The sequence below is a fragment of the Panthera pardus genome, unplaced genomic scaffold, assembly GCF_024362965.1.
Source record: "Panthera pardus isolate Hobbes unplaced genomic scaffold, ASM2436296v1 HiC_scaffold_17, whole genome shotgun sequence".
In the NCBI taxonomy this organism is placed as follows: domain Eukaryota; kingdom Metazoa; phylum Chordata; class Mammalia; order Carnivora; family Felidae; genus Panthera; species Panthera pardus.
In genome coordinates, this window is record NW_026526732.1 from 48,922,533 (window position 1) to 48,942,703 (window position 20,171).

At 38.0% G+C, this 20,171-nt stretch overlaps 1 protein-coding gene across 2 annotated transcripts in view; it reads left to right on the forward strand.

The window, feature by feature from the left end:
• Positions 1-2,293: 2,293 nt before the first annotated feature.
• The window catches only part of HDAC2 (histone deacetylase 2), a 29,669-nt gene continuing 11,791 nt past the window's right edge, over positions 2,294-20,171 (forward strand). The window contains exons 1-6 of one of the 2 annotated variants that reach the window (XM_019443138.2): positions 2,294-2,603; positions 11,960-12,072; positions 13,276-13,393; positions 14,996-15,070; positions 16,105-16,243; positions 18,503-18,644. In XM_019443138.2, the coding sequence (XP_019298683.1) occupies positions 2,552-2,603; positions 11,960-12,072; positions 13,276-13,393; positions 14,996-15,070; positions 16,105-16,243; positions 18,503-18,644 (639 nt within the window). In that variant the 5' untranslated portion in view covers positions 2,294-2,551. Of the gene's footprint in view, positions 2,604-3,589; positions 3,698-11,959; positions 12,073-13,275; positions 13,394-14,995; positions 15,071-16,104; positions 16,244-18,502; positions 18,645-20,171 lie in introns of those variants that run through there. The other variant, XM_053904554.1, reaches the window with a different exon arrangement.

The window sequence follows — 20,171 nt, forward strand, 5'->3', positions numbered from 1 at the left end:
CAAGTTCATGACCCGAGCCAAAGATGGATGCCCAACCAACTGAGCCACCCAGGTACCCAAAAGACTTTCTTTTCTCTGATGGTAAAAAGGTTTGTGAGAGATGAGTTTGAATACAGTAAATGAAATTAGAGTTTGTCAATTCTGATAGAATGTTTGATAATCTACAGTTCATTATGACGTTGAGGCACATAATTCACTTGGTCAGCTCTTGTCACTGGGTAAGATATCCTTCTCCAATGCTAGTTTCTAAGGGTAAAATAATTTGCTTCAATTAGTTTAAAATTATTAAATAATAAATAACATAACAAGTTCCTCAACAGTTAAGATATATGCCCAGGCTCATCTCACACATTCAAAGCTAAATGCTGTGGATGCAAACAATGATTATTATTACCAGTATTGTAATAACAATCATAATAATCCCTTATATTTACAAAGTTCTCACTGTTTAAAAACTATTCCATATTAACTTTCTTATTTGAGCCACTCAGTATTCATATGAGGAACTATTCTTTAAGTGATCCTGCCTCATTTTACAGATAAGGCAATTCAGACCAAAAAAAGTTTAAGTGACTTGCCCCATGTCATAGGCACAGAGATAAAATTGCATGCAAGACAGACATAGTCCTTCCTCTGGCTAACCTCTATTCTAATCAGAAGTTAAAAGAAGTTGTGAGCTATCTTACTTAACGTGGTGTTAAGCTAGAGCAGTACTAGTCCCAAGAACTACAAAGAAAGACTTGGGGTCAAGGAGGTAGGTAGAGTCAGGGAAATTTTCCTGAAGTAAATAAAGTCTCATTTCAGACTTAACTTTGCTGAATCTGAGAAGAATATTAGTTTTTGCTCAGAATCTACCAAGTTGATTTTGGACTTGATAGAGTAAAACTTTAAAGTCAATACCTCGTAATTAACCTTAAGCCAATGTTTCTCACACTGTGGTTCTTGTACCAACTGCATCAGTTACCTGGTATGGTTGTTAAAAATACAGACTAGGGAAAAGGGGTTACTCTGGACTTTTCTTAAACTTCTTGGGGTGAGATCCAGGAAACTTGCTTTTTTAAGTATAAATACCTTGAGGATTTTGAAGTCAATAGCAAAATCAAGAAGATATTTTTGGTAGTGGCTCCAAATGGCTCCTGCTTCAATAAGGCCTTTTTTTTTTTTTTTTTTTTTTTTTTTTTTTTTTGGTGAGGCTATGGAAGAGTGTGTATTCGTGTATTCGGGTATTTGGGAGAAAATTGTACAAGATATAGTTGGAATAAGAGTGCTACACTGTAGACTGTCAGAAGCCCCCACCCCTTACAATGCAATGTAGTTGGCTTACAATAGGTGCTTGACAAATGTTTGTTGACCTATTGATCAGACACAGGTATTTATCGCTTCCATGAGTTTTGAAAGTGTTTTAGCATTCTGCTCCAATCTTCTAGTGTCCAAACAGCAGCAGCAGTATGGATATGTGGATTTGGGGGGGGGGGGGGGGGAAGACTGAATGAATTCAAACCCTGGATCATCAACAGTGGAGACGACCAAGTACCTTACTAAAGAAGAAATAGGAATAATACTTACATCTCAGCGTTTGGGGGAGTCTTAAATGGCCTAACAGGTAGCTTTTATAAATAGGTATCAATGAAAATATTATAAGTGCAAATGCTTAGCACTGTGCTTTACGCCCTGATGTAAATGCATTCTATAAATACTCATTCAAAACCAGGCAGTACTGTACTACTTATTGTCTGTATTAGGTCCCCTTAACAGGTCGCAACCTCGGAGCAATTATCAACAAAAAATAAAGAATAAATGAACAAACGAGAAACCTGAGGCGACCCGGCCCAGGGACCATGGGCTGCAGCCCGGCGTGTTCGAAGAGGCCGGAAGGGGTGCAAGAGTGGTCTCTCCCCGCCCGGTTCCCGGCACGTGGTCCGCTCGGGCGGGAGCTTCGCGACAGTGGGGGAGGGGAGCGGCGTGGGACGACGCGGAGGGGGTCTAGGCGGCCAAGGCTATGGTTGGGGAGGCGCGACTGCGCAGACTCCGAATAGGCGCAACCACTGTGCGAAGATTGTGAGGGAGAGAGCGCTCACCCGGCGCCACACTCCCTTTAGCTACTTGTGGAGTGATAGCCTGACTATTTTTGTCGTTTCACGACTGCATTTGGCGCCGCTCTCCACAAGTTATTCATCATTACCAGGCCTCTTATCTCAAGGCTGACAAGGTTTCTTTTTTAGTCGGACCCCTCTTTCCCCCCCGTGAAGGCCACAGTGGACGCGCCCCACCTCCCCTCGGCCTCCGGAGGTGGTTTGGCTGCCCCCTCCCCCTCCCCAGTGTCGCGAGTTGGCGCCGCTGCCACCCCCCGCTCCGCGCTCTCGGCCCCTCGGCCGGGCGGTACCGAGTCCTCCCGGCACCCCCTCCTCTCCTCCCTTCGGCTGGCCCTTCCCCGCGGGACTGCCACCCCCACCTTCGCCCCAGCCCTTTTCTTTCCCCGCCGAGCCGCGGCGGCAGCAGCAGCAGCAGGAGGAGGAGCCGGAGCCCGGAGGCGGCGGTGGCCGGGGAGCCCATGGCGTACAGTCAGGGAGGCGGCAAGAAGAAAGTCTGCTACTACTACGATGGTGAGAGGCCGGGACGGCGGCAGGGTGGGCGGGCAGGGCTGGGGAGCCAGGCCGGGAGCCGAGCCGGACTCCGCGGCCGCCGAAGCGAGTGGGCGCCGGTGCTGAGGGGTGGGAAGGAGGAGGGACCGACGTCTGGCCGCATCTTAACCCATTCCCGACCCGACGCCGTCAGGGGGAGCCCCTCCGCGGCGAGCGGCCCCCGCCGGCTCTGCGGCGGGTGCCAGGTGGACGCCCCCCTTTTCCCTCTTGCAGCTCTCCCTCCGGCTGTAAGGTCCGCCGCCCTGAAGGCGGCCGCCTGTAGGACGGCGCCGGCCTACCCTGCCTCGGTGGAGGTGGCCAAGGGGATGGTCCGGCCTCTCGCCTCTCCTGCCCGCCACTCGCGGGAACGGAGGTGTTGGGGGACCCTGCTCCGGCCCCCGACCCCTCCCCCCCGGGTCAAAATATCTACCCCGGCCCAGACTTCACACAAAGCCCCGCGGCCGCGAGAGCCCCGCCCCCAGTCCCCGTCCCTCCCCCCCCCCCCCCCCCATCGCGGCTCGCTCCCGCCCCGCCCCTCCCTTCCTCTTCGGTTCTGGCTGGCCGCAGTGTCTGCTCCTTTCTCCGTCTCCAGCTTCACCCCGGACCCCTCGACCGGGTCGCGGCTGGCGAGTAGTTACTGAGGGTGGGGGCCCATGGACGCCTTGGGGCACACTCACTCCTCCGTTTCGCCGGGGCTCCATCCCTCTCCTTTGTTCGCCCGGTGCTTTCAGCGCCACTTTCTCAGGATTCAAACGAAAAGGCTTCACTTCCTCGAAAAAAATCGGGGTTTTTCGAGTTTGAGGTAGTTAGTGTTCGCGGGAAATATGACGGTGCTAGGGAGACGTGGAACTGTTACTGCTTGTGTTCGTGGATCAGACTCGATGGGTCCTGGCTTGCCTCTGTGAGAGGCGGTTACCACCCACTTCTTTGTTGCTCTTTGTTCGATCAGGAAATACACCCTGCTTTGGAGGTTTAGGAGAGCATTGGCATCTTGCTTGTGAAAGCTGTTACTAGGTGGTGGGAGTTTGGGTGTAGGAAAACTTTGAGGAGTCGTGCGGAAAGTGCTGAATAATCAGGTAAGCTTGAGCTTGCGGCACAGTAAAATATGAAAATCAGATAGCTTAAATTTTAGGGGTTCTCCCATTTGAAATTTGAGCAGAGACGTTACACAAAGACATTAACGGCAAATAGTTTCTCCTGGATTATTCTCCACAGAAGGATTTTGAAAAGTTAACAAAGAAGCCAGGCTCCGTGACCTGCTGTTTGATGTGTCTCAAGCAGTACAAATCTTGAAAGTTGTTTCCTACAAGTGGTGTATTATTTGTATTACAAAATCTTAGGTGGAACCAGACCTTAGAGATCTGGTTCAGAATGAAGCTGATTTTAATTTGAAAATGGCCATACCATATTACTTCATTTAGCAAAGATGAATCTTTTAATGCCTGATCATATAAAATGACCATATAAAATGTGTCTTTGGGGGAAAACTTCAGATCATACAGAAGAAATCTAAATTGTTTGATGTTTGATGGCTAGTACTAAGTAGTTAACAGCTGTGGTATAAAACATTTTTTGAGAGCATTGCATATATGTGTAATACAAATTGAAATTATGCCATCCTGGAGGGATAGAGATAGGAGTACATTTTAATTTTAATATGAACTATATTTCTTAATGATCAGTCTTTAAAAATTTATGCATATTTTGAGTCACTGGCAGAGCCCTTGCTCTCCATTCCCTGATCAAATTGGAAAGTAAATAACCATATGTGCAAATTAATTTTTAAAATGATATTGTTTCTAAGGTTTAAAAAGCGGGGGAAACTAGTGCTAAGGCTCTTCCTGCAGCTTAGTTGCTATTGACAGTGATAGGCTCTAATGAAGCTGCTTATAACTTCTTGTCATCAGACTTGAATTGTAGAAGCAGGAAGTACACTTAAGGAGCAGTTTTCAGAACAGCTGTTTGTTTCTGGGTCCATTTGTGATGATCCTTTGCTGAGGGAATGGGATGCCAAGGGCAGGATGCGGGGCTTGATAGGTAGAGTGGAAATAATCAAGTCTCATGAGTATCACTTATTTACTGTATACCATTCAACTGCTTTACCTGATGACCAACACCAGTTGTGTAACTGAGTTTTTGGAAATCTAAGGCTCTTGCCTCATTTTTAGAATGGAATTTTTGGTTGCTTTCATTTGGAATTTTCTTTGGATTTTTGTCGGGGGTGGGGGGAGCTAATAAAATGTTTTGGAGAAACTATTAAGTTGGCTGGGTATCATTATGCTAATTATTAGTACGTGATAGCATATATACTAAGCTTTGAACAATTAATTCAAAAAGCTTACATTTTCATTATCCCCCAAATCCTATTTTGTCAGCTTATAAAGGTAGTGGTAATTTTTCTTTTTCTAATTGTGAGGAAAGAGAAAGGTAAAGTAGCTTCTGCACCAAAGAATGGGGAGACTTGGAGGTATACAACATGGATTGGATTGAAACGAAAAATCTGCTCGCCTAAATTAGCTGCTTTTAATGTGTTGGTAAAGAGAGTAGAAGACAGGAGTGAAGCGAATTCTAAACCATAGGAATCCTATGTTTAGGCTTAGTGGGACCATTAGGCACACTCTTTGCAACACAGAGAGAATATCTAGCAAATGAAAGAGACTTCTTGAAGACATGTATTTTTCTCTGTATGCTTTATAGTGTTCAGTATTATACCCTTTAGATGGCTGGAACGCTGGTTCCAGGTGAACCTTCAGGCATTGATGGATGAGGTATCCTTAAACCTTTGAGGAAACTGCAGCAATTGTTGACCCATGCCTCCAAAGTTTCCAAAAACTCCCTTCTAAATCTTGGTATTCTTGTATGTACTACAAGATTATCAATACTATGTAAAGTGACATAACTAGTTGCTGAGATCCCTTCTGACTTTAAAATGATGTGATTTCTGTACTTAAATGTAATTAGCAAACCAAGCTGTGTTAACGGCCTTGTCTGTGATACTCACATTTATTTTATTTTTTTAAGTTTACTTATTTATCTTGTGAGAGAGAGCCCACGCAAGCAGTGGTGGGGCAGAGAGAGAGGGAGAGGGAGAATCCCAAGCAGGGTCCCTGCTACAGAGCCAGATGTGGGCCGGATCATGACCTGAGCCAAATCAAGAGTCAGACACCTAACCACTGAGCCAACCAGGGGCCCCACAATGCATTTATAACACTTTATCTAGAAATGTTAAATGTGCTTTGTTTTGAATCAAGCTTTAGGCCAATCACATTTAGTGCCTATTTTACAATGTATGTGATATAATAGGGTTGTATATATATGTCATTTACATAATTGTCTGTATAGTGCTCTGTGCTCTGTTTTTTCCTCTTGATAGTGTGCATCAGAATTTTTGGAGACAAGTGGTTCAATGAAAAGCATGCACCACTATACAAAGATAGAATATAAAAGTTATCAAGATTGCACCTCCCAGGATACTCATAAGAATTCTGTTTGGCAGCCAACTATTCACAGATTTTTTTAGATTTTTATTTGTAACAGTGGTGCCAAAGCCTTTTGTTAGATAGATAGCCTTTAATAAAACGGCATGGGTTCTTTGCTGTAGTATAAATATTATCCGTAAAATAGGTAATTATTTTTTCTAAAACAGGTTATCAGCAAATCAGAGTACTGAATGAATTACAGCAGCAGTTCATAAATACCAGTAGTCCTAATTGCACATCACTATTTAGACCTAGTACTGTGTAACACTTAAATAAAACAGTTTTTCTTATACTTGGGTCCTCTTCCCCCAGCTATTCTTTACTACTCATTTCTTTAAAATTTCACCTTATGAGACTTTTCCCTATTACCTTAATCCTCATTACTGATTTTTTCCCTATTACACTCTCATGCTGTTTATATCACCTGAATTTTGTCCACCTCACTGAATACAAGCTTTGTGAGGACAGAGTCTTGTCTGTTTTGCTTATGTCTATGCCTCCATCATGTAAATAAAAGTTAAAGGTTTTTTAAATTATTGATGAATAAATGATCAGTACCTTATTTTTATGGATAGAGCACTTTCATATAACATTTTCTTTGCTTCTTAAAACCATTCTGAGTTATAGACAGGTAAAATGAGTGGCATTTTGTCTATATTACATTTGAACATAGATTCGTATCCCTGTTTGACCCAGTCCACTCCTTATCCTTTACCACATTGACTGGTTTTAATGTCCAAGAAGAGGTCAAAACCTGGTACCTAAAAGATTTTTCTTTTTTCCTTTGGTGACGCAACAGTGGACCTCCTTAGGCTCCTACAAAAAAAGGGTGGGCCGGGGGCTTCCTCTTACAAAACAGAAAGTATTAGTAATTATTTTTCTTAACAAAAACTTGTAAATGCTTCGGTTGATAAGTATTTAAGGAGATAGTTGGAATTGGTAATCTCTTAGAGAATGATAATAGCATTGAAATATGAATGAGATCAGATTTAAAAGTTTAATAAGGATATTTGTACTGGTTAATAAGTCCTGTTCCTCTCTATTTCCATAGCAGTTGGCTTATACTTGTTTATGAAAGCCCATAGAAATATCAAATGGGTTTAATATTTGTGTGCCAGGTAGACAAAAGATTATTTAAGTTCTAAGAAGGAAATAAAAGCTGTATACCTAAGTGTGGACCTTTGCAGGCTGTTCAGACAAGGAAGGCCTGAAGGAAGAGAATGGGCCAGTTTTAAAAGAGTTTTCCTATGAGGACACATGGGTGGCTTAGTGGCTTAAGCATCTGACTTCAGCTCAGGTCATGATCTCTTGGTTTGTGGTATTGAGCCCCCCGTCGGGCTCTGTGCTGAGCTCTGGAGCCTGCTTCGGATTCTGTGTCTCCCTCTCTCTCTGCCCTTCCCTGTTCATGCTCTGTCCCACTCTTTAAAAAATAAACATTAAAAAAAAAAACATTAAGGAAAAAAGTTTTCCTATGTAGTACATTGCAAACTACAAAGGCCAAGTTAAGTTAGGATTTGGCACACTAAACAAAAGGGAAGATGTAGGGGAACCATGGGATGCCAAGGCAAGGTAGTAAAGGGCCAGACCACGCAAGACATGTACTAAGAGATTTTAACTTTGTTCAGGGAATAGAAAACCACTGAAGGTTTTTAAATAGAACTTTTTTTTTTTTAATTTTTTTTTTTTTTAACGTTTATTTTATTTTTGAGACAGAGAGAGACAGAGCATGAACGGGGGAGGGTCACAGAGAGAAGGAGATACAGAATCTGAAACAGGCTCCAGGCTCTGAGCTGTCAGCCCAGAGCCCGACGCGGGGCTCGAACCCATGGACCGTGAGATCATGACCTGAGCCGAAGTCGGACGCTTAACCGACTGAGCCACCCAGGCGCCCCTAAATAGAACTCTTTAAGTGGAAAAAGGATGGTAAAGAGTGATGAATGGAAGACTGAAAGCAAGAATTGAATGTATGTTGGTCCACATAAAATATCATGGTTGTGGCTGACAGAAATGGACACATTTAAGAGAGGTTTTGAGAGTAAAAAAAACTTGTTGGTGGATTGGAAATGGAGCTGGAACTGGTTAATGGTGATACAGAATAAAGGATGGTTCCTAAGTTTCTATCTAGATGGAACAGATTAGGTGACTCATTCCTAAGAGAAGAAGGTTTTTAGAGCAGTCCTCTTGTTCACTGACTTGTCCAAGCACCTAGAAAAGTGCCTGGCACATGGTAGTCTCTTGATTTTGTTAAATGAATGAATGAACTTGAGAAGCTCCTGATACTTAAAGGTTGGTGGAGGAGTGGTTATGGGGTAGGAGTAAAGTCCAAGAGAGCAGTTTATGGAAGCCAGTGGCCAGTGTGTTAAAGATAGTGGATTAAGCAGTATGTGGAAGATGAAAAAATTAATATTTATAATCATTATTCTGCATATTGTGAATCTTCACATTTTTTTGCTGCAAAAGTATTAATGTTTGATTATAGGCTGCTGTGTAGATCCCAGGATATCACATAATATACAACAGATGTAACAACTACATTTATAAAACCTGAAAAAAAATCTTAAATACATCTAGTCTCAAGTACTTTAGGTGAGAGTGTAGATCTTAGTAGCCATTTTGTTCTGATAGCTTCTTTTGAAGAGTGAACAGTTGCTAAAATTTTGCAGATAAAATGAATTCTTTGTGAGGATTTCTTCATGTTGACGATTAAAATTTATTGTGTTCAGGGAACCACCTTGAGCTAATTTTTCTGATGTTTGCTTCATTGGTAAAGCATTTTTATGTATTTTGATGAAAATCAAGATAACATTTAAAACGTCCAAATTGCGGGGCACCTGGGTGGCTCGGTCGGTTAAGCATCCGACTTCAGCTCAGGTCACGATCTCACGGTTTGTGAGTTCGAGCCCCGCGTCGGGCTCTGGGCTGATGGCTCAGAGCCTGGAGCCTGCTTCCGATTCTGTGTCTCCCTCTCTCTCTGCCCCTCCCCCGTTCATGCTCTGTCTCTCTCTGTCCCAAAAATAAATAAACGTTAAAATAAAATGTCCAAGTTGCATTACTTCACCACTTAGATGAGTGGAATTTGTAGGTTCTTAAAACTAAGAAAAGGCATTTTATGTTTATTGAAAAGTGGATGGCTACAAAGCAGCCTTGAGAGAATTTTGAGATATGGGATTAAACCAGAAAGAATTGGGAGATGGTTCTTTTATTAACCCCTTACATTTTGGGGGAATTCTTGGTAAACCAGTTAATACTTATCTTTGGCTTGGTTGCCCTTGTGGACTTGTGTCATTTAGGTAGGGGGCACATATTTTTGATGGGTCTGGGGCGCCTAAATTGTAGCAGAGAAAACTTGTTGAAAGCTATGTATATTCATACAAAATTGGAGGACCCTATATTGGTAAAAAAGTGATGGATTAGATAGGTAGTTTCTTATATTCATTTTCTTGAAATTAGTGAAGACCCTAAACCTTTACCATATTATATCCTTTCCTAGCCAGGCTTTCCCCTACCATTTCTACTGACTGTAAATGTCGTTGCTCTCCTACTAGCTACTGCTTAAAGATGGTCTGCGTTGTTCTGCCCACATTTGACTCTAGCTCTTCTAGCTTGGCAATATTACCGGACTCAGCTGCATCTCACATTACTTCACTATAGGAACAATAGTAATAATAAATAGCTACATCATAGGGTTAATTGACAAGATTAACAGATAATAATGTGAAGTGCTTAGAATTGTACCTCCTAGTAAGCACTCAATAAATGTTCATTGCTGCTATCATTTTTTTTTCAAACATGCTTGCTGAGAAATTGCTACTGTAGTCACCCTTCTGTAGGTTATTGGCATCTTTCCTATTATTAGATTATTAGTGGCTTTCCATTGGACTCTCAGTATGTCTATAACTAGAGTTATTTGGTCTTAAAATATAATAGATGTTAGAGACATCTCATCTTAGTAAATCTAACCAAGTGTTTGGAAGTTCTCTGAAGACGAGTTTCTTTATTCTTATTCTCATGGTCTCTTGGTAGTGATAACTTAGAAGTAACCTTCCTTGCATTAATTTGGGTACGTGGTGCTTTGTGATTCTAGCGGGCTTTCCATACCTCAATTTCTTGAGACCAGGTTGCTTTCAAGGAAGTATGTGTGGTGCCAACCATGTAGAACTGAGCTTCATAGTATATCCTTGTAAAGGTAGTTTATTTCATACATGGCCTCTGAATTGTGATATATATACGCAGAGGAATGTTACATATCCCGATAGTCTTCCTTAGCTACTTGTCTGTATTGTCTTAGCTTTGTTGTTGGCTCTTGGTTTAAGAAAGGTGGCTTTCCCTTTAAATGACTGTGTATATGTTGTTTTCGGAAGAGAGTTTGTATTGAAAATGAGTTAAGTAAATTAGTGTTACAATACCAACAAAATAAAACAGTAGTAGTATTTAGAAATAGCTATGTTATGAAAATAGGCCCATTATAAAACAGGAATGTTTGTCCTGGAGTATTATCAAGTACATGGAAGAGAGAAATGCAAGTTTTTGAGTTCTCAGTTTACATTAAACCAAAAAAGGTGGGGGCACCTGGGTGACTCAGTCAGTTAAGCGGCTGTCTTCAGCTCAGGTCATGATCTCCTCATTTGTGGTATCGAGCCCCCCATTGGGCTCTGTCCTCAGAACCTGGAGCCTACTTCCAATTCTGTGTCTCTCTCTCTCTCTGCCCCTCCCCTGCTTGCTCTGTGTGTGTCTCTCTCTATCAAAAATAATAAACATTAAAAAAAATTTTTAACCAAATGTGTATATTAGGATTTTGGAAGATTTTTTTGATCCTGAAGATAGAGAGGGAAATGGTATTCTTTATCCCTAGCTTTTACATAAACTCATGTTGAAGTGATTAACTTCAAGCCATTAAAGTCAGCTTGACTGTCCTAACAAAATTTCGGAATTATTTATTTAAAGACTAGAATTGATACTAAAATAATTTCTAATTTAATACAGTCTGTTGCAGAAAGTGCTTGTTACATTAAAAAAATAGTATATTTTTAGAGGTTTCCTTAATATTTTTATTATAAAACCACTAGGTCTTTACCTAAAAGTATTGATTTTATTGAAATTTGATAGATGAAAATCTGGTTTTGCTGTTACCTGCTCATTTTAAAATAGACCTTATGTATAAGTTTTAAAACGTTGGTATATAAGATGTCATGGAAAGGTAGGCTGGCAGTTACAACTTTTAATCATTAAGAATGAGACAGAATACCCTTTCTACCTTAAAAAATGTCATGAGTATGTGTGTCTCATCAGAGCAAAATTTTATTTACGATCTAAATTTCATTTACCAAAAATTTCTCTTATAAACTGTGATAAGGATGTATGTGGAATGTTTTAACCCACATAATTCTAACTCTAAAGGATTTCTGGAATGCCAGTAAATATTCAGGAAGTAATTGCTGTAAAATCTTTAAATAATAACAGTGAAACTCCGCGAATTTACATTAGGCATCTGAACTTGCCAGTGAATATGAAAAGTAATTATCAATTTAAGTAACAAAAACCACTTTTTTAAGTCATTACGGAGTATTTTATTTGAACTAATCCTAAATAAGACATTTTGGTAAGCTGAAAATCAGAAAGCTTCCTTGCCTTAATCTATAAATAAGCATAACATATACTAATGGAGTTATCACATGTAAACGTGTACATAGTATCTTGGTTTTCTAATATAATTTGAAAGTTGAAAAATCCAAAATCATCATTTAAGGTTTTAAATCTTATTTGGGTGATAAATGCCTGCTACTGATAAACCTACATAAATTTAGATTGTGAAGATTCTCTTGTTCGTATTATTCAGTTGATGTTGTTTTTCTATTTTAGGTGATATTGGGAATTATTATTATGGACAGGGTCATCCCATGAAACCTCATAGAATCCGCATGACCCACAACTTGCTGCTAAATTATGGCTTATATAGAAAAATGGAAATATATGTGAGTATACCTTTTGGTAAATATTCAGCAGTGATTTTATTTTTTTAATCTACTGCCCTGAAACTTTATTACTCCCTTTGGAGGGCATTTAGCAGATGAAAAAGTCTGGAAGAAAACAGAAACTCCTTTTTGTTTTATTCTTCAGAGAAAACTGGGAGTGTGGGAACTGTAGCCTCTCTTTTCCCTGCTCCTCCACTACTTTTAAAAAGTTTCCCATATCCCACCTTTTCGCATTCTGGAGAACAACTCAGTTTAGCATACTAAATATTTTTGTTACTGTAGTGGTTGACCTGGCTGTGCTGCTGAAGAGTTGACCTGGGACTATTACGGAAGAATTATGTAGAAAATTCTAGAAAATTGGCATATGGAACAGTGTGTTAGTGGACGTGCAGAATATAAATAACATTTAAGATACAACTGCTTTAAATGTTTTTGCACTGATGGGAGTATATATAAACAAATGTAAGACACAATTCTTGCCTATCTGGGGAGAAAAGAAAGACTTGAAGCAGTTAACAGTGTTGGGGGTGTGTGTATGTATGTGTGTGTGTATATATATATATATATATGTGCGTGTGTGTGTGTGTGTGTATACGTGTATATGTATGTATGTACGTATGTATATATGTATATATATATATGTATGTATATACACGAGTTATTTTCTTTGAAATATAAACATTAGAGGAGAGGATTGGATAAGACTATCTGGAAGCCTTCTGGGCTTCTGGGAGAAGTGTGTCATAAATAAAATTGAGCTCTTGGGCACAAGGATAATTAAGATAGGCAAAGGAAAGGAAGAGAGATTCTGAACAAAGACTTAAAATTGAGATTGAGTCTCATTCTCACTGTATGCAGAGCAGGTTTATGATAGAAGGTTTGTGACGGAAAATGAAAGAAAGTGTTTCTGAACATGGATTCGGTAAGTGTTGAGCCATTTCCACTAAAATAAAAGGAGTGATTAATTTATAGTTGGGGCCAGACCTGTCTAATGCTTTTAAAGGAGTAGAAATTAGCTTCAGAATTGATACGGTTTCCTAAAAACACACATTTATAAATTTGGATTAGCTTTGAAATTTATTTTGTTCTGGCCAGCCTAATTTCTTTTAGAGGACGGTTAGGGGAAAATGTATATTTTGTGTTTGATAATTCTGATATAACCAGTTGTAATTCCACAATTCTGACATTTGGTTTTCTTCACAGAGGCCCCATAAAGCCACTGCTGAGGAAATGACAAAATACCACAGTGATGAGTACATCAAATTTCTACGTTCAATAAGACCCGATAATATGTCTGAGTATAGTAAGCAGATGCAGAGATGTACGTTTCTGTGCTAAAAATATATGCTAGTATTGATAAGTGTAAATGAGTATTTTTAGAAGCTTATAATTAGAGTTATCCAAATCTAGGTATTCTGCCTGATCTAAATATTATTTTAATTATTGGTTTGAGAAGTCAATGTAAAAATATTAAAGCTACTTTGTAAAAAACAAAAGCAAACTCTACTTGAAGCCTATTGATTTGCCAAACTGCCAAAGAGCTATTTGGTGTTCCTCTACTCTTTGTTTTGGTTAACTTTGGGAGAATGGGTATTAGTGGGAAGACTTTGTTCCCTTGCTGTTTAAAAAAAGTAATTATACTTTGATTGGTCTTAGCCTGGTATATATATCTCATTTTCTTTGTGTGCTTTAGTTAATCTGGATTGTAATATATAATCTGTTCCTTCCCATTGTTAGTGACACTTTTGATTTTCTTCTATAAAGCATTTTATAGATAAAAAGTATTTTATTAGTGATCGGTTGGCTTGAAAGTGTAATGCAAAGTGTCATCCTAGAATGATTGCCACAGTTTTTTAAACCTTGTTAACTGGAGTTCATTCTTATCAGTGTTTTTATTAATCAATTTTAGTGATGATGTTTTTTTAATGAACAATTTCAATAATGCTAAATTAAGTGTAGTTGTTAGGCATCTCATACATTTATAGAACTTTGTATACATTTCTACTATCGATTATTTATTCAGTAAAATGCTGTAATGTAAATAGAACATACTATTTATACATGTTTTTTTGATGGAGATGTAGGCTTAAGATTAAAAGTCATGAGTAGATGGGACAGATGAATTAACAGGATTGATTTATTAATACATAGTACTGAATTATATTATGATTATGATTATATCTGAGCAGTAAGAAACTAAAATTTATTCATTGTAGTGTTAGATTAAGGATATATATACAAAGCTATGTAAAACAATTACCCTTACTTTTGAAGAAGTTGTAATTTGAGAGGTGGGGAGAGACTTGAGAATGGGTTATATACATATATGTCCCTTTTATCCTGTCTGTACTAAGGAACTAAATATATTGCAGTGTGTCACATATCTGTAGGTGTTGTTTTCTCGTGCTTTATTTACTCCTTTCTTCTACACCCTGGCTGTTATGAACTTAGTTAATTCTTCTCCTTTGAGATGGGGTAGGCAACCTGCTGCTTTATCTTTTTAGTACTCGCTAAAATATAGTTCAAAGTTATGGATAGTCTGTGCATGTAAGGAATTGTAGAGAGAGTAAATTATAAAGGAATTAAAGTTGCTTCAATTTTGTAGAATCTTGATTAATTGAATATTTGAGGAGAAATGCCTAAATTTAAGTCTGTGTTTTAATTAAATCAAATACGTTTTATATTTTGATTGCTACTGATTTTTTGGTAATAGAGTAGAGATGTTCTACAAATAATCCTGGTAAGATTTGATGGTGGTGTTTCACATATAATGCTTTAATTACCTTGGATAAGTGATATATTTTTAAGTAACAAACTTTAGCTTTCTACCAAGATGTTTTATGATTGCATCAAATAAAGTTTTTATAAGAAAAGGTTTCATTAATTCACAGAAGGGCTTGTAACTGAAATCCATCTTTCACAGTTAATGTTGGAGAGGATTGTCCAGTGTTTGATGGACTCTTTGAGTTTTGTCAGCTCTCAACTGGTGGCTCAGTTGGTAAGTGTCCTGATTCAGATTTAAAAATTGGCTTAGGGTCACCTGGGTGGCTCAGTTGGTTAAGCGTCCAACTCTTGGTTTTGGCTCAGGTCAAGATCTCACAGTTTGTGGGTTCAAGCCTTGCGTCAGGCTCTGTGCTGGCATCACAGAGCCTGCTTGGGATCCTTTTTCCCCCTCACCTGCTTGTGCTCGCTCTCTCAAACTTAAAAAAAAATGACTTAAACTTAGTATGTATCTTTTGGGTTATTTGTTTAGAGCAAAAGTTTTAATGGTAGTGGATTTTAATAACAAAAAAGTAGTCTGTATGTTTATGGTAGAGTACAGTTGTCTTTAAAAACCCCTGTGTTTGGGGCACCTGGCTGACCCATTGGGTAGAGCATGTGACTCTTGATCTAGGAATCATGAATTCAAGCCCCACATTGGGTGTAGAGCTTACTTTGAAAAAAAAATAAGTAAAGGTAGTTACTTCTTTCTTTAAAAATCAGTCAATGAATTCCCCATGTTTTATGGTCATAATGATTTGAAGTTTTCAGTTTCTTACTGCTATTATATTTTCACTTAGAGATTTCTCTCTTCTGCCTCGCTAGTTACCAATTTCCATATATACCCTTATTTAATCAGATCACAGCTATAGGATAATATTTATCTAAGGAGGGGCGCCTGGGTGGCTCAGTCGGTTAAGCGTCTGACTTTGGCCTAGGTCATGATCTCACAGTTTGTGAGTTTGAGCCCCACGTCAGGCTCTGTGCTGACACCTTGGAGCCTGGAGCCTGCTTCGGATTCTGTGTCTTCCTCTCTCTTTCTGCTCCTTCCCAGCTCATGCTTGCACTTTGTCTCTGTCAAAAATAAATAAACTTAAAAAATATATATATTTATCTAAGAAAAAATTGGCTGTTTGTGCCCTAGACAATGATCCTTATATTTTTGTAATTTTAAGTTCTTTTATACATGGCATATTCTATATAGGGCTTTTGTCTAGTTCTACTGTTTTTTATTTTAAACACTTTCAAAGTCTACCCTGTCTGGTTTTTTAGCTGGAGCTGTGAAGTTAAACCGACAACAAACTGATATGGCTGTTAACTGGGCTGGAGGATTACATCATGCTAAGAAATCAGAAGCATCAGGATTCTGTTATGTTAATGATATTGTACTTGCCATCCTTGAGTTACTAAAGTAAGTTAATTTGTGTTATTTTTCTTATGAAAAAAGTTTAAAACAATATGAATCTATGGCTTTAAAAAACATATCAAGTAGGTTAAAAGTAGTTATGGTGAGTCTTCTATGGATTTTTTATAAACCATTGTAGAAATGCAGGACATTTTCCCATTCCTTGGATTAGTGAGAATGAGAAATGCCTATGTATATCTAAAACTCCCATTAAATATCCTTTTAAAAAATACTAGAAGTAGTGTAGCGATTTAGATTTGGGTTATAGTTTCAACTAATGAGAAATGACATGACCCTGAAGTTCATGTTCTAACATTTTGTAAGTTTTAACTCTTGAAGGCAAAAATATGAAACGTTGTGTTAAAGGAAATTTGTTTTTTGAATGAGTTTGTGTAGTTTTACGTGCAGTGGGGCTTTGTTCTCTACTAATGGATAAAATTATCTCTAAATTACTAGAACAGTTTTAAAGTTACCCTTGATGGCAGTTTGAGAGCGGTATCTATAGAGGAGGTACTTAAGAATTTGGAAATTTATAAAGTTTTGGTTTTTTTTAACCATTATCGGTTGTAACATGTCTTAGATTCCACTTGAGATTGTAGTGAATTAGTTTTTTCTCAGTACTGAAAATGTTGTCTCTAGTTGATTCCATGCATACAGTTCATAGAAGCTGATTTTTCAGTCATGTAAAATTTGGAATTGACTCCTCATATAAACAACTAAAATGTTTCAGTGAGCTCATTGAGAGCCAGGGAAAACCATTTGAAATTATTTGCCTTGGTTTTTAATTTACTATTGATGTTGGTTCTTGTGTCTTCATCTCTTGAGTAATAGTTCTTGCCCACATGCTTATATTCTTTTTTTTTTTTTAATTTTTTTTTTTTTTTTTTTACATTTATTTATTTTTGAGACAGAGAGAGACAGAGCATGAACGGGGAAGGGTCAGAGAGAGAGGGAGACACAGAATCTGAAACAGGCTCCAGGCTCTGAGCGGTTAGCACAGAGCCTGATACGGGGCTCGAACTCACGGACCGCGAGATCATGACCTGAGCTGAAGTCGGACACTTAACCGACTGAGCCACCCAGGCGCCCCCCACATGCTTATATTCTTAAACAAGTTTAACTTAATTTGTCTAGACATATTTCTTTAACTGATGTGATCAAACATTTAATTAGTCGACAGTTGATAAGCCACTTATGAACCACTTAGAAACTTGCTTTGCTCACAGCTTTATTATTTTTGTGAAGAGATTCTGCTATGATGAGACATTCTACTTTTATTTCATAACTTTGCTGAATGGTGCTTTCCTGTGAGTTGAGACTATTCCTAAGAGTGCTTAGTTTGATAATGTCAGTTTACATTATTTTCTTTTAACATAGCTGTGGTATCATCATGTAATAAATACTGTGCTGCCATTAAACTCAATAACAGAATAATCCTCACGTTATAGTGCCATAAAAGGATGACATTCAAAGTTCACCTTCCTTTTCTCTTGTTTTGACCTGGGTGCGTGCTAGTAATAAGATGTCACATTATGATGATACACATAGCTCTTAAAATGCATTCAAGTTATAACTGTATCGCTGCAATTTGCAGTGCTCCAATCAGCACTGTGAAGTGACGAGAGTACCGAATGTGGTTTCTGTCACAACTGCTCTATTCTGCAGTTGAAGCACAAAAGAAGCCGTAGACAATATGTAAACAAATAAACGTGGCCATGTTTCAGTAACACTTTATTTATGGACATTGAAATTTGAATTTCACTTAATTGTCACATATCCTGAACTGTTCCTGTTTTAATTTTATTTTTCAGCCATTTAAAAATGTAAAAATTATTCTTACATTAAAGCTTTAAAAAAGATCCCATTGGCCAAATTTGGACTATGAACCATAGATTGCTAACCACTGTTGTATAACCCTGAAAATGTACTAGAGAGATGTTTTAAAGTACCAGTTCTAAGTATGGTATAATCTTCAGTTGTTAATATATAGGAACATGTGCTATGTTTTTAAAACCTGTAGAATAGGACAGATTTCACAGAGAGAGTAAATACATTTTCTTACCTAGATTGGGGCTAAAGAGAAGATTTAAGGATCTAAGGCTCAAACTTGTAATTTCAGGTGTATGAATGGTCTCTTAAGCTGGAAGTAAAGTAAGAAAAGGGATTAAACATTCTGGAATGCAAGAGCTCAAAAATAGGTTTTCTGAATCCATGTGGTTCTTCCCCATCTTAAAACCCTTTGAAAACATACGGCTTTGTTTTCAGGTATCATCAAAGAGTCTTATATATTGATATTGATATCCATCATGGTGATGGTGTCGAAGAAGCTTTTTATACCACAGATCGTGTAATGACTGTATCATTCCATAAGTATGGGGAATACTTTCCCGGAACAGGAGATTTGCGGGTAAGACTGAATTCAGTCTGAATAAATAATTACGAGATAAATATTAGGAAAACTGAGGAAGCTAATAATTATATATCTAAACTAATATTGTTCTTGAGTCATTAATTTGAAATTTGTGTGCAGAATAGAGTCATTTTTTATATGTTATCTAACATATGCTAGAATTCACTTTCGTTGACTATACAAAAATTCTGAGAGGACTTCCTTTGGCTCGGTCACTTTCTTTGATTGAATAATTGTTTTTGAACATCCCTGAAGCACTAAGCAGTCTTCTTGATTGATGTTCATTTGAATCTTCAAAACCTACTTGATAGTAGTCAACATTGTCTTTGATTGTAAAGACTGGTGGAAGAAAATAAGAAAACAATAAAATCTTTTTTAGATTCTTGTACTGTTCTTTTTATGGTTAGTCTTGATTTAATAGGTCTAATTTTAATCTCTTTTTCCTTTGGGGAAAGAATACCATAGCTTATCCTGCCTGCCTGTTAAATTAAATGCAACTATTTCTTTTATATTTCTGTTATCTTCTTCCATTTGGTGGTCTTTAATGAATGTAAAAACCAGTGGTCAAATCTTGTTTCTACAAAGTTCCTGAAGTTTTTTTTTTTTTCTTTTTCTACACTAGTTTTTCTTGAACCAAACTATATGCATGTTGAAATTTATTAAAAAATTTAAATAGCTGTTTTTAATTCAGCCTGGATTATATAGGAAATTTCTCTTAGCATGGCATTCAACATTAGTTCTAAATTATTTTATTAAGATTATTTTTCATATCTGTGGTATGGAGTTTATTTTAGCAACCATGTTTTTCAAATATGTGAGTTTTCTTTATTTGACCACAAGGTGGTGCTCTTTCAGTAAGAGTTGTGATGGTGAAATCTTATAAATAGGTAGAGCGTCAGTGGTTTATTTCTGTTTAAATTATGTGGCTTTTAAAATTGAAAATTTACATTTTCACTTTCTTGCCTGTTAGCTCGTTCAGTGTCTTTCCTCACTTGGTCTTAACTTACATACTAGTGATTCTCAGAGTATGACCCTTAAACTGGCAGTATCAGTGTCTCCTGGGAACATATTGTCAGGCCTCAGAAATTCAGATTCTGTGCTGCACTGCTCTAAATCACTAGAATTCCTTTGCCTACAACCATTGCACTAGAAATTCAGCAAAAGCCTTCCTAAGTTTAAGTTTAAAAAAATTAAAGTCTCTTTTCAGTATGGTCCTAATTAATCTCAGAAATGGCAAAAGTCAGCCTGTGTTTTAATTTCTGACAGTATTCTTATGATTGAAGTTGGTGGAAAATATTGGAGAATGAATGTTTTTAAAAGATTTCAGTATGACTTTGAATATCTTCTACTCACTTAAGATTTTGCACACACTATATGAAATAGCCTCATAATATTTTTCCCTTTAGTTATTATAAAAGGTATCCCCAAAATTTTGCAAGGAACTCAAGATCAATCATATATGTTGTTATATTTGGAGTTTCATAAAACTTGTGTGTATCTTTAGATGTTAATTTGATGAACATT